The 13,570-nt window shown below is 40.4% G+C and overlaps 2 protein-coding genes across 4 annotated transcripts; one reads left to right on the forward strand and one right to left on the reverse strand.

The window, feature by feature from the left end:
* Positions 1–1,266: 1,266 nt before the first annotated feature.
* Positions 1,267–7,319, forward strand: fam219ab (family with sequence similarity 219 member Ab; the record flags this gene model as incomplete). 3 transcript variants are annotated; one of them, XM_079161764.1, is made up of 6 exons in its annotated part: positions 1,267–1,344; positions 2,525–2,624; positions 3,691–3,799; positions 4,574–4,654; positions 4,763–4,817; positions 7,161–7,319. In XM_079161764.1, the coding sequence occupies 6 exons, from the start codon at positions 1,267–1,269 to the stop codon at positions 7,317–7,319; spliced, it is 582 nt and encodes a 193-aa protein (XP_079017890.1). The 3 variants fall into 3 exon arrangements, with proteins under 3 accessions (XP_079017890.1, XP_079017891.1, XP_079017892.1); XM_079161765.1 differs by having other exon boundaries at positions 7,164–7,319; XM_079161766.1 differs by having other exon boundaries at positions 1,267–1,293; positions 7,164–7,319.
* Positions 7,320–9,203: 1,884 nt separating this feature from the next.
* On the reverse strand, positions 9,204–13,149 carry klf9 (Kruppel like factor 9). Its single transcript, XM_079161198.1, has 2 exons — positions 12,431–13,149; positions 9,204–11,162 (listed from the first exon to the last, which is right to left on the reverse strand). Exons 1-2 carry the CDS (start codon positions 12,807–12,809, stop codon positions 10,882–10,884), a joined length of 660 nt encoding a protein of 219 aa, XP_079017324.1. The 5' UTR covers positions 12,810–13,149; the 3' UTR covers positions 9,204–10,881.
* Between the last annotated feature and the right edge of the window lie 421 nt (positions 13,150–13,570).

Raw genomic sequence — 13,570 nt, forward strand, 5'->3', positions numbered from 1 at the left:
ACAGCATGCTTTCATCCATAGGAACCGACAAAATTAACACAAAATGAAAGTTTCCTGCAGTTACTTACTTAAAGATGCACCCAGTTCTAAATACATTTCAAGAGAGAAGATTAAAGGCTGACAGTTGAAAAAATCTACTAAATGTGTGTATATACAATGATTTTGCTTTAAATTTTAGATTTTAGGTGTTCTGTTTACACATTGTGGTGTCGATAAAATGTTCATTCCCCCTCCTTATCTAGATTATTCAGTGTTCACTTACCTCTCAGGTGTGTTACACAACCATTGTCTGAGTGTGCTTGGATAGTTTGTCTTTTGGATTCAATCCAAAGTGGCAGAAAAGAGAAATTACATTTAGTCCAATAAACTATCAAAGTGTACACAGACCATACAGCCCTCGGTTAGTGGCACAAACACACAGATGACTAACATAAACTATAGGCTTTATAAGACAGCAGTGCTATAGTTCTCAGAGTTTCAGCAGTTTGGTTAAATTCTGCATAGTCTTGCTCTGCTGTGAGTTAGTGGTTGGCTTTTTTCCCCCTCTTAAAACTGATGACTGTAAATTTAGATTGTGTGGACTCCCATATATTTGGAGTGTGTGGCCAGATCTTACACATTGGACCTTTTTTAAAGAAGTAAAAGTAGTCATCATGTATCATAATAATCGATTTTGTTATCTGATTATAATTGTTGATGCACTAATGTGTAAGCATTATTGTATTGCTTGTACAATTGGGGATACTTTTGATTATTTACTTATAGCTGGGTAGCTTGTGAATTTTCCCCAGAGGTTCGATGAAATATCTTAATACAGTATAATTTATTGAATTACATTTTGTATCATTAATCAGAGTCTGCAAAGTACTAGCCTAACTTCAACTAATGTCATTGATTTAATAAATAAAATAAAATGTTTGCCTCTGAAATATATTGAAGCAGAAGTAGCCTAAGTAAAGTAAAAGTATATCTAAATGTACTTTCCACCCCACTGTGTCATTTTCCTGGGGACCGCGTTGGTCCTCTTCAAAGGGCCGCTTCTGGATCAACGGACCCTATCTTGTGATACCCTACCCGGAAGTGGGTGGTAGAGTCACCGTCACCCAACTGGTCACACCACCGTCGACATAGCCTGCTGGGATGAAGCTCGCCACCGGGGAACTAAAGAGATTGTTACAAATCTGAGATCACTGAACTCACTACCTCGGCGACAACTCGTCGAAACGACCAGTTACCAATAAATAGTGTTTAGAAGAAGGGAGCAAAATGATGGAAGAAATAGATAGATTTCAAGTGCCGAGTGCCGTGCAGGAGGCGGAGATGCAGGCTGAGATGCAGCCGCTGGTAAGTTATATTTGTAGACAGTTGTTGTAGACAATCAAGCAATGCTTGGGTCTTGTATTATAATTCAATGCCACTGTTATTCTCGGATGTTTAGGGGATGAGGCCTTCTATTCATAATGTTGTGCTTTGGGATCCCGACAGATCCATCACCTGCCATGCGTAATACTGGCTGTTGTACCGTCTGGCATTTTTCATCAAGTTATTTTTCGACTACATTAAAATGTAAAAAATTGCCAGTGTAACGTGTCAGAGGATAATTGATGTGCTCATTGGCAGATGTTTTTGTTTCACTGTGTAATGCAAGCAGCGTCCGGTCTGCTGCGTAGTCGGCTGCGTCCGTCATGTCTGGCGAAAACAAGCATCCCATCCCATCGCTGCTGCTACATCATCAGCATCCATGCAGCAAGTTGTTTCGGCTATACGCCGCCTGTGACGCCTTGACGAGGTTTACTGAGCGGTCTTTAATCGCAAATATGTGCGTCCATGGAACGTTAAAGCGCTGTATTTTGATTCTAAATCAGTGTAAATGATTTGGCGGTGCGCTCCGTGGGCCGTAGCGGGGCCCTGGGTTACTGCAGCCTGCAGGGCGGCCTCTTCTGCCCACGGCCGGGGCCGCTAGATAGCCAGACTATACGTCCCGAAGTAGTCTGACCTGAAGTCTCCAGGCGTCCCCGTAACTCAATTCATTCCCGTGCGTGAAGTAGCACCTCATTGATGGTCTTTTTTTATCCTTATCTTTGCCCTGTGGATAGAAGATGTGACTGTTTTAGGAATGTTTCCCAAACTTGGATTTAGGGACTTGTGACTAATTTCAGTATTTTGCATTCATTTTAAATACGTTCAAATGAGATAGTGTATATATTTTTAAATCGCCGTTTCAATCTCCACCTTATCAGTTGGAGGTAGCTATGATAAAACCTATTTTGTCTACAACAGTTAACATCTATTTCTTGAGAAGTGTGTAGGACTTAATTGAAACAAGCTGTCTATACAACGCTACATATCATAGAGAGAGAGACTCTTGCTTATGTTTTATCTATTCATGAACTGTTTTATTCACATTGTCTGGTCATAGTAGGGTGTATTATGCATTACAAAAATACATTAATTATTCATCAATGCATCAGTAATGCACATTTCTGCTCATCTTTCTGTCCATCAATGTCTGGTTTGTCTCCAGGACCCGGCCTCTTCCACAGCCTCAGAGGCGGACTCTGACACCAGAGAGGGGGAACCTGTCACTATCAACTACAAGCCCTCACCCCTGCAGATGAAAATTGGTGAGTAAGAGCTACAGTATTTGTAGGCTTGGTGTCTGCCTGTGGGAATAACCATATCCTGTAATCAACTGTATATCCTGGAGAGCATAACCTACTGTTATGTGCAGATGTGGCATCATCTCTAGACAACAAAGAGACACTAATAAATAAAATAAATCTTCTCATTTTATAACTGGAGCTAGCAATGGTTTGGCTTTCAGGTTTGCCAGAAAAGTAACTTTAACAATGACTCGATTAGCACTGAATTCTAATCCATTCATAATAAAAACTTTTCAGCTCTCATCCATTTTATTGTTTGGCGTATGAATAGATACTGATGGCAAAAGAATATTAACTAGTCTGGTCTGTTTTATGTTTGAGAATTTGAGTCTCTCTAGTGCCACAGTCCTTAAAGGCTCTTTTCAGCACCTTGGACAGAGTCCAGTGGTGAGCAGTAGTGCCTCTTTTTTTTTTTTTACTTCTACTGTAATACTTTCTGAGATAAAGCCTTAAGAGTCTTTTTATGACATGTAAACACCGCCGTAAGATATCCGGTCTATGAAATACAAAGTCACTTTGCCTTTGAGACTTTTAAAACTATTCTGGATTAAAAATGTAATGCCATTAACTGGTGGCACAGTATGATTTAGATAGAACATTTTATAGTGTCGCTGATGTATTCAGAGTAGACTAATAGCATTAGTTTAGTTATTTGTCATCTGGTCTGTGACAAGGATCAAAAAAGGTAGAAAAGGGAAGTCAGTTGTTTCCCCCTCAGCCATAACAGCAGTGATTGTTACTTCCTGGTCAGCTGATCACTGAAGAAAATCCCTCCAGTGAACAGAAACCGATCTGCCATGATGTCACGTCTTGTGGCGCAAAGCCTATCGTTTGTCATCATGTTCAGGAAGCCAATTGCCTTTCATGATAATCAGACTTCCTGATGAGTGTGTGTTTAAATTATACAGATTTCTTCTTGTCTAATCTGGGAACCTTTTTTTAAAGAAAAGTTCACAACCTGATCAGAGTTATTTAATGCCAAGATTGAGATTGATGCCTGTGCGTGTTTTTTTTCTTTCTTGTGCAGAGAAACAGAGAGAGCTGGCTAGGAAGGGATCATTGAAGAACGGCAACACCGTAGGTAGTCCAGTCAACCAGCAGCCCAAGAAGAACAACAACGTCATGGCCAGAACACGGTAAGAAGTGAGCGCTGTGATTTTGTGGAGAAAATAAGATGGTAGCTGGTGTCTTTCTTAGCTAATACAGTCATTAAAATGTCTTTAGCGATAAACTCAACTTAAGTCCTTATTCTGGTGTAGTATTGCACTGTTTTGTTTTTCTACCACATACAAGCTAATTTACTAAAATAAGGTCAAAATGAAGTTGTTGTCCCACTCTGTACTAGAGTGTAAGTGTACAAATACTGTAAAAAATGTAATGATGTATTTTGAGAAACAACATACAAAAGCCACAACACAATACAATTTCAAATTAAAGTCTATTTTCATTCCAGCATTTGTTTCACACGCAGACATTATCACAAATGAATTGCCCGCTGATTCTGTTTGTGCAAGATCAGAAACATGTTCTCCTGAGCTAGACCAGATAGATTTTATTCTCATGTCCATTATCTCTGTCTATCAGTGGGGATGGCAAGAGCATAGTTTTATTGATTTAGGGTTTGTAAGATGTCAGAGTTACAAATTAGACCTCTTTCATGCTTCTGTTGTTACTGTAGTAACAGCTGTAACTGTAGTTCAATTGTGATGTCGCCTCCGGGCCCGCCTTCCATTTCTTCCACCATCTTTGTCAATCTTGCTCGGTTCTTCCTGTTTGTGAATTCATTTGACCTCTTCCACTCTTTCCTGTCGTATTCTGTTACACCCTATTTCTGCTCCTCCGATCATTTATCCCCCCCCCCCTCACTCTCACTCTCACTCTCACTCTTTTGCTCTGTTCCCTCCCTGCAGGTTGGTAGTGCCCAATAAAGGCTATTCCTCTTTAGACCAGAGCCCAGATGAGAAGCCCTTGGTGGCCCTAGACACAGACAGGTAAACACACACACATGCACAAACACACACACATTAATACAGTTATTGTCACATTAACACCGTAAACACTGAAATTCTAAGCTAATTTGTGTTGTTTGTTTGTTTCAGTGATGACGATTTTGACATGTCTAGATACTCATCGTCGGGATACTCCTCTGCTGAGGTGAGACATGTGATACAGAAAATATCTGGTTCTATACCTCACAGTCACTCCCTACCCTGCTTTCAATACTTCTATTTCCCATATAAGCCAGTCTCAAAGCAAAACCCATTTATATCCATCCTGCTCTTCCATGTTAATTCTGTAGGCATGTCGCTTGCCACAAGCGCATCATTATATTGCGGACGCACCTGCACATAAATGTGCATGAGACACAAAGCAGGGAAACAAATGAAATGTCCTCTATGCGTGTCTGCTCCTGAAAATCCTGTTTTCAACACTAGTGCCAATTAAAGTGCAAAACACAGACACATCATATTTATTGTCCAGGAATCCTGTACATACATTTTCTGTTTCTCACACTTTCAGGCTAGTGGGTATATTGTATGTTATATGAAAAAGCCCAGAGGTGTTCAGATTGTAAGTCCACCATGTTGTCTGAAATAATAAGCTAATATTCAGTAAATGTACAAACCCAATTTAGCCATTGTCTCCTCTTTCTTAGTATTCGCTAAGAAAAGCAAGTTCTGAGCAAGCAATACACCGTGGCTGCAGTATGATTGTACTGTAGCTAACAAAGTAAGGAATAATGGTTGCTGTTTAGGCAGTATAGTAGGCCTCATTGTAGTAGTACTGAAGATTGGTCTTACTTTTTGAAGGTCTTGTTTTTGTCTCCGCATTGACCGCATTTTTACTTGGTTTGTCTCCGTCTCACACAAAGAAAAAGAAATGCCTGTGCATTGTCTGATTTATGTGCTAGCATCATATTACTGTAGTTGCTCCTAGACAACAGAGGAAAGTCTCACACATAAAAATCACCCCTACATTGCCTTTTGATTACTTTATCAAGGCATTTCTCATGGTACACATATACATATACAGTATAATACATGGGAATAAAAGAGGTGAATGAGGAGGGGTTTTTATGGGAATTCAAAACAATATTAGGAGTGCCAATGGTTTGCATGTTCTACATTTTATCGCATGCCATGCAGTGTGTGACTCGCTCTGGTCTGGTCTTGGTCTTGAATTGGTCATGCCCTGCTTTGGTCTTGGTCTTGACTTGGTCTCTAACCCTCAACGTTTTAGTGTTGTCTTGGTCTCGATACACTGGTCTTGGTCATGACTATGTCTTGGTTTAGGTGGTCTTGAATACAACACTGGTAGGCCTACAGTATACAGGTTATCTAGTAGACTAGACCGTTAATACATAAAAAAAGAGTAAATGCTGGGATCTTGATTGAAGACATTGCTTCAGTTTTGCATGCAAACAATGGCATTATTTTACTAAATAAAAAATCCCAGCAGGACAGTAGTAGTCATCACATTCATGACAAAGCTCCAAGTGATGATCCTTACAGCCATCTGTGAAAGGATTCACTTTGCCATGGTTACCACTGTACATTTTACCCAGCCTAGTTCACAAGCTCAAAAAAATGTGAGATTTGTAAATTGTGTATTGTCAAAATCTGATAAAGCCAGAGGAAGATGTGTTTTGTTAGTGCAAAACCCCTTTAAAATGTTGAAGTATCATTTATACACCTCTGTTTTTTATGGATCATGCAAACAAGATATATAACTGATCCATTAGTGAGTTTTTGAGGTGTTTGTAGGCAGATGTTGTTACATTTGGACAGAACCAGACCATTTCCAGTCTTTGTGCTAAGCTAACCATCTGCTGGCTGTAGCTTCCGAGATCCGAATTTGAGCCGAACCCCTAAATTTTATCATTTATATTTTTCATCCCTAATTGACTGCTAGCTAACCTTAACTACACTCTGTCTCCTCTTTTGCTCTTCCCACTGGGCATTGTGTATCTTCTTGCAACGCTCCGCTAGTCCATGTCAATGCCTCCATGGGCAAAACACTTAACCTCATAATTGCTCCCGAATGCTGTGCGTTTGGGTATGAATGGTTGGATAGTTCTGATGGGCAGGTGGCACCTTGCCTGGTAGCCCCTGCCATCAGTGTATGAATGGGTTAATGACATGTAGTGTAAAAGCGCTTTGAGTGGTCGAAAGATAAGCGCTATAGAAGCACAAGTCCATTTAACATTTAGCATCAATTTAACATTTACTTGACAGACATGGAAGCAGACAATCAGAATAGAGACAAAATGTCTGGACCAGTCGGATTAGAATCTGGCAGGAGAAATCTCCACACCACATGCAGATAGAGTAGCTAATGATGATATCCTACTTTAATTTAAAATCAGTTGTTGTGGGAGTAAGAGGGCGTGGCTTACTGGAAAAGTGTGCTCTGTGACCCGGTGCTGGTCCGCGTCCCTGTGGTTGGCAAACGTTACTCAAATTCATCAACCTCCTCTGTCTATCTTCCCTTCTTCAGCAAATCAATCAGGATCTGAACATACAGCTGCTGAAAGATGGTTACCGTCTAGACGAGATCCCGGACGACGAGGACCTGGATCTGATCCCGCCCAAATCAGTCAATCCCACCTGCATGTGCTGCCAGGCAACCTCCTCCACCACCTGTCAAATACAGTAACCTCACCCCTCTGACCTTCTTCCCCTTTCCACACAATATAACCCCCAATCTTCATCTGCTGTGAGTTTACTTTGCCGCCACAGTGGTGACAGTGAAGCATTGGTAGAGTATTGTAATGACAGTTAAGTGCTATGATGATAATGGCAATGAGAAATAATCTAATTAACATATAGAGTATTTGGTTTCAAATCTAGGACATGGAACACATTTAAAAATATTAAATATGTATTTAGAATATGAGTAAAAGTGGTGGTTTCCTCCTATGGTAGGACGTGCACTTGTGTTTGAGAGCCCTTCTTCTGGTGAACGTGATGTAACACACTGATATTAGAGGACATGAAACAGAAGGTCAATTGATGCTATAAAGTGAACTCCATTTCCCTGAAGAATAAGAACCATCATAACTGCTGACTCAACTGTTCTGCTTACCTTACTGAATTCTGGGTTGCATTTTTCTAGTTTTTTTTATTTGTTCATTTTTATTTAAATGCTTACTTTTATAGGCTTGAGGGATACGTATGATTGTGTGTGTTGACGTGGGGATATTTTAGAAGTGTGGACTGCGGTCTTGGTATCCCTAAATAGAGAATATCTTGTACCGTATTCATTGACCTGTACAGGGTTGTTAAGTTGCACAGGCCAGGTTGTTGCACCCATTCACACCACCCTTAATACTTAAGCATTCTCTCCAATACCGAGTTTAGTGATGAATGTATGAACATGAATGGCTGAGCAACAAATTGCATGAGAGCACTGTACTGAATAATAGAAAGGAAAATAATAACAAATTGGCTAGTTGCACACTTGATTTTTGCCCCATTTCTATTGTGCAATCACATGCTACTGTTGCACTACAAGTGGCACTGTTGTGGACTTGTATTGTTTTGAATTTGCTCATTTTTTATTTTATTTTTTTATTTGGGTCCATATCTGTTTACTCTTTCCTGCATAGCAATGCCAGTGTCTTATCTGATATGAACTGTGTCAAAAAGGGAAGATTATATATTGTTGCAACAACCCTCTAACACATGATGCTCACACGATTGATATATTATCAAGGCCAAAGGGACGGTGGGGGCCTCTAGATTGATTTTTCAGCACACTCTGCTGTGATCCCCTCCTAAATCTTTTCTTGATCAGTGGATCCTTCTCATTTCTGTTGTGATGCCACAAATCATCAAGCAAGCACACGTTTCAGACAGTAGAAAGATTTACCCTTTCTCAGCTTTCTCATCTTTCACACAAACACACACACACATATATGCATTTGCATGCATACAGACGTACAATGCCAACATAAAGAGTGAGATACCATCTTGTAATCTCTTTTGACTAATGGGTTGGAAATAGTTTTGTTATTGTAACATCGAGGATCATTGACTTGGAGCACTAATATCTTTCATGTATGACCGATCCCTCCCTTAAACCAGCTGATAATTTGCAATTAGATTATGCCTTAAGTACAGAGAAATTTGAAATATGTGTGTATTTATTGCCATCTTGATCATTTAGTTTACTTGAAGAGCGTTTGCTGTCTAAGAAGTTATTCTGTTTGTTTTCTTACGTAGACACGGGTGATACTTGTGTTTCTTTGGTTTTCCTTTTTTAAATGAATTTCTTGTAATGTAAACACTTCCATTACAGTATTTAACAATGTTATTAAGTGCGGTGTATGAAAACAATAAATAAACACGAAGCTAATGGAGCACTCCTGGTTCTAACTTAACAGGTTGATATACCTTTTTTGCAATATTTCATCAGCATTAAAGAAGAGCACCTATTTATTAACAAACGGTGTGAAGTACAGTGTGGGATGAGAGATGGAAATAATGAGGAAATGTTTAGAAAGATAAACTATTTTAATGATACAACTTTTGAGCAGTAATCATGACACAGCTATGTCTATTGCAATAACGTGGGGTCTGCGTTGACAGTCCCTGATTACAGTGCAGTCGCATCAGGAGTTCTCAACCTGAAAGGCACCAACATCTAATCACAGTTGTCATACTGACAGAAAAGAAATGCAGCATTTCACTTTATACATGTATGTAGTTTGTGTTCTACAAGCTTACTCTATGTGGACGTTTGAATGCATCATGTGGCAAGTATAAAAATAAAATGAATCACCAATAGCTCCTATAGTGGATGAATAAGACCTCTCATACCATTATTAATATTCAAAACGATTAACAGTCAAATAAAAAATACATTGTATTAAACAAATACATACAAACATGCTACAGGGAATTAATTGATTCACCATCAAACTAATCAACAGAGCCTGCCTCAAAATGCGAGGACATAAAATAAAATGATTTTTTGACTATTTGTGAGAAATGTTGTGCTTCCATATTACCAGTAGGGGGTGTAGTATTGACTGAAATTACCATGCATCACATTATTCCCTGATAAAATGCAGTCCAGATACAGAGTGAACAAAAGTAAGTTTCAATGTACAGCAACTGGCACTGTTGGCATAAAAGACAGTCATTGATATTCAAAATAATCTGTCTGTTCATTCGGGTAGTATTTCCAAAGGTTGAAAATGTAGAAATTCCTCTCTGCCGCAAAACCCTTCAAAAGGCACAAAACTCCATGTTAACAGTTTACAAACTTGAACTAAACACAAGTCGTCATGGTCTTAACATCGAAAAGTATTTCCAATGCAAGTAAAAGGTTATCTTTTATAGGCTTTACCCTGTTTTGTTTACCCCTGCACTATTGACATAGTTCAAGCCTGAAAAAGCAACGATTACATGTATTAAACTGCAATTTGCTTATGGTCAATTATTTGCAACTATATCATGATGCGACACCATTTCAACACAGGAAACAACTGTAATGTACAAACTATACCTACAAGCTCACAGTATACCTCATTTACTAAGTCCATAGCCAAATATACAAAATGAAATACCCAAGCTCTGTAAGTCTGTATAATATAACTTTGTCTTATAACTCTCTAATAACTACAGTATATCATCCATCTGAAAGTTAATCTGTTTAATCTATTTACATGATAACACTGCTATACTGTACATTTGCTTTGTCCTGGAGTGGGGAGTAACTGTTCATAGTATGTATACGTGAAATACTATTTACTAAAAGACTGTTCCCAAAACATCTTAACCCACTAGGAATATCTAAGTAATGATTTGATTTATTGTTGTTTCTTCACCTGCAAATGAAGTCTGTGTGAAGTGAACTCGTGAAGTGTTAATGAAAACTATATATGTACACAAATGCCTCCTGGATTTCAGATTATTCCAGTGGAAAAAAAAAGCACATCACACAAATTGGTAAGCAACTACAACCTGTGTGTCAGATGAAGTAAACCCCTAATAAATTCCAATCACGTTAGGGAATAAGAGAGCTCTAGTTTTAGGTTGATTACATTCAGGTTCAAGTGTGTTTCTGTTTGCTGTTGCACATTCTTATATGCATAGAAAACCTGATTAAATAGTGGTCTGGCTGGTTGAGTTGATAAAGGTGCAGTCACCACACATGGGTGTGTCTATGTTTATGTATATCCTGTATGTATAGTGGTGTGAGTCGGTGTGTCTCACACCCCAACAGGGCTTTGGTCTCCAGAGTCACATGAGGACAGGGACACAGAGTAGCGACATCTTTTGGCCACACTGGAGCCCTGAAGCATGCTGGGATGGAAGCCTGCGTGTCGCCGTGCATGTTTAGTCAGATGGTCGCTCCTGATGAAGCACTTGTCACACATCGGACAGTTGAAGCGCTTCTCACCGGTGTGTGTGCGGTAGTGACGCGTCAGCTCGTCTGATCTGGAGAACTTCTTGCCGCATGCTGACCAGGTACACTCGAAGGGGCGCTCACCTGGGGAAACACACACACACACATACATTGTGGATTACCACTTTTAACTGCATATATTTCCAACTTCAAGCCCTGTGGAGTTTGGCTTTTCTCTCTCATTGTTTGGGGACCCATAAACCCCATTGCTGTGTGTATAAAAATACATTATATTTACAAATGTTTAAAGTAGGCATAAAGTAGACGTAATGCTTTTTTCCCCTGAAAATCTGTATGAAACATTTTCTGAATCATCTCATTTCAAAAGTATCAAGATGATAAAACAAAATGTTGGAAGGAGAAGGAGAGGAGGAAGTACAAAGTACAAGCTTTACAAAAGCTTTTTGTCCTACATTTTTGGGAAAGGCATGAATAAACAACATTTTCTAGCAACAATATACTCAACACAAATATTAATTTAGAAATGATGCGTCATGATAAGAGCCTAGTGAATAAAAAAAATAAAGATTGTTGCCCCCTCCTCCTCCTACAACATGTGCTCCGTTGAACCACGTGTCTACCCTTGTTTACAACCCGACATGAGGGGAGTGGAGGAGGATGACGTATGAGGAAATGCTGGTGCAGGGAGGGTTATCATGGGACAAGAACATGAGGAGGCAACAGTGTCGCAGTGACACCTGCATGTGAATCAAAATCCAGCTATAGACAAACATTACGCGCTACTATTGCAATAGTTGTGATGCCCCAAATCAAATCTAAATGACGCGATTCATATAATACACATTTGAGGCATTATTTTGAAAACCTAATCATTGTGTACCAGGAGGATTTATCACACTTCAACAATCTACCATGCATCACAAATATGGGCGGCAGCACGTGGTGTTCCCAGATCGCATTCGTGTGTGACACACAAGCCTCCTACCACCCCCCTTCACCCCGTTATGGGCCAGTCAGTCACATCTCCAGCAGTGGCAAATTCATGGGACCACCTTCCCTATAGGGTTATTCATTTGCAGGAACATGTGGTGTCTCACTTACACTCCTTGTGTCACATTACACAGACACGGCGTGGCTCAGTCCATAACATTAGACACCATTCGTTGTTAAATGATATCATTATATTTTATCTTGCTAAATTGTTCACACACTTCTTCTGTAACTTTTATTTTCCTGCAAACTTGGCGTGCTAGAAATTGCATCACAGATTTCACAGTGATGTCAAAGTTGCGTCTGAAAAAAATTCACGGCAGAAGTGACGCAGAGCGGTTTCGCTGTCGTCAACAGAATCGAGCCCATAATTGTCAGCCTCCAGTAGAGCCTCCACTTACCGGTATGGACCCTTAGGTGGGCTTTGAGGTGGGACGACTTGCCGTACATCTTCCCACAGCCAGTAAAAGGACAGCAGTGTCTCTTCTCACAAAACTCCTGTCTCGCCACCGCCTTCTTGCTCCGGGACTGTTTGGGTACACCGGCAGCGCTAGACCGGCAGCTTCCCCGCTCCACCTTCTCCAGCGCACCCGCATCGCTGTCCCCGAGACATATGCTGTCTCCAGGGCTGACAGCGTTTGGGTTGCATTTGTTTAAGTCCAATAAAATCATTGCCACCATCATTAAAGTCCTGTTCTCCTGGTTCTCTTTCAACATGTCCTCTGCCCGTCCCGGTGCTCGGCTGAGGTCACAGTCTGCAGAGACATCAACCTCTGACATCACTATACAGCAGGTCCGGGTGGAGAAAAGGAACAATGTAGGCTAGATACAGTAGCTATAGAGGCTATTCAAAAACAACCAGACCATGTGGATGCCATTAAGTAATCCGCAGCCATCCAAGGGTAAATGTGGTTAAGCATCCACACGTGTCGTCTTCAATGTGACTATTCCGCAAAGGCTGCGTTTTCTTGTGGAGGTTGCAGGGCAGATAAATAAACACATACAGGAAAAAGATATCAGTTTTAATTTCTTCCTCTCTCCTTCTCCATCTAGATCCTTTTTTTTCCAAAAGCCAGATCAATAAAACACACTGTTAATCGACTGAGCTACAGTGCCTGCGTTTATTCCGTCCTTCTGTGTGCTCTGACACATGCGTCAAGTTGTCCTATTATACTGTGGGCTGCAATTCTCTCAACTCCAAGAAACAATTTCGCGGAATCCCACGGTGTCATCACAATACGGTGCTGCGATTGGCTGAGAGGAAACATGACTCGTGTTTAGGAGTTGTCCATTCACTGGAGTGAGTGATGAAACACTGGATCAATCACAGGCTGGGATTGCTGAAAAGAGGGCAGGACCGGACTGAAGTTGCGTTCAGGTACTGCAGGTTTCCAATTCAACTCGTATGGAAGACTTGCTTTGGAGAGGCACTTGAATGCAACATCACAACGGGGTAGCTGAGTTCCTCATGGCACGCCCCCAGAGAGCATGTTATTGCAAAACTCCTGAGTTTGTTATATTTATACAAGTACGCCACTGTC

The sequence above is a fragment of the Pholis gunnellus genome, assembly GCF_910591455.1.
Source record: "Pholis gunnellus genome assembly, chromosome: 6".
In the NCBI taxonomy this organism is placed as follows: Eukaryota; Metazoa; Chordata; class Actinopteri; order Perciformes; family Pholidae; genus Pholis; species Pholis gunnellus.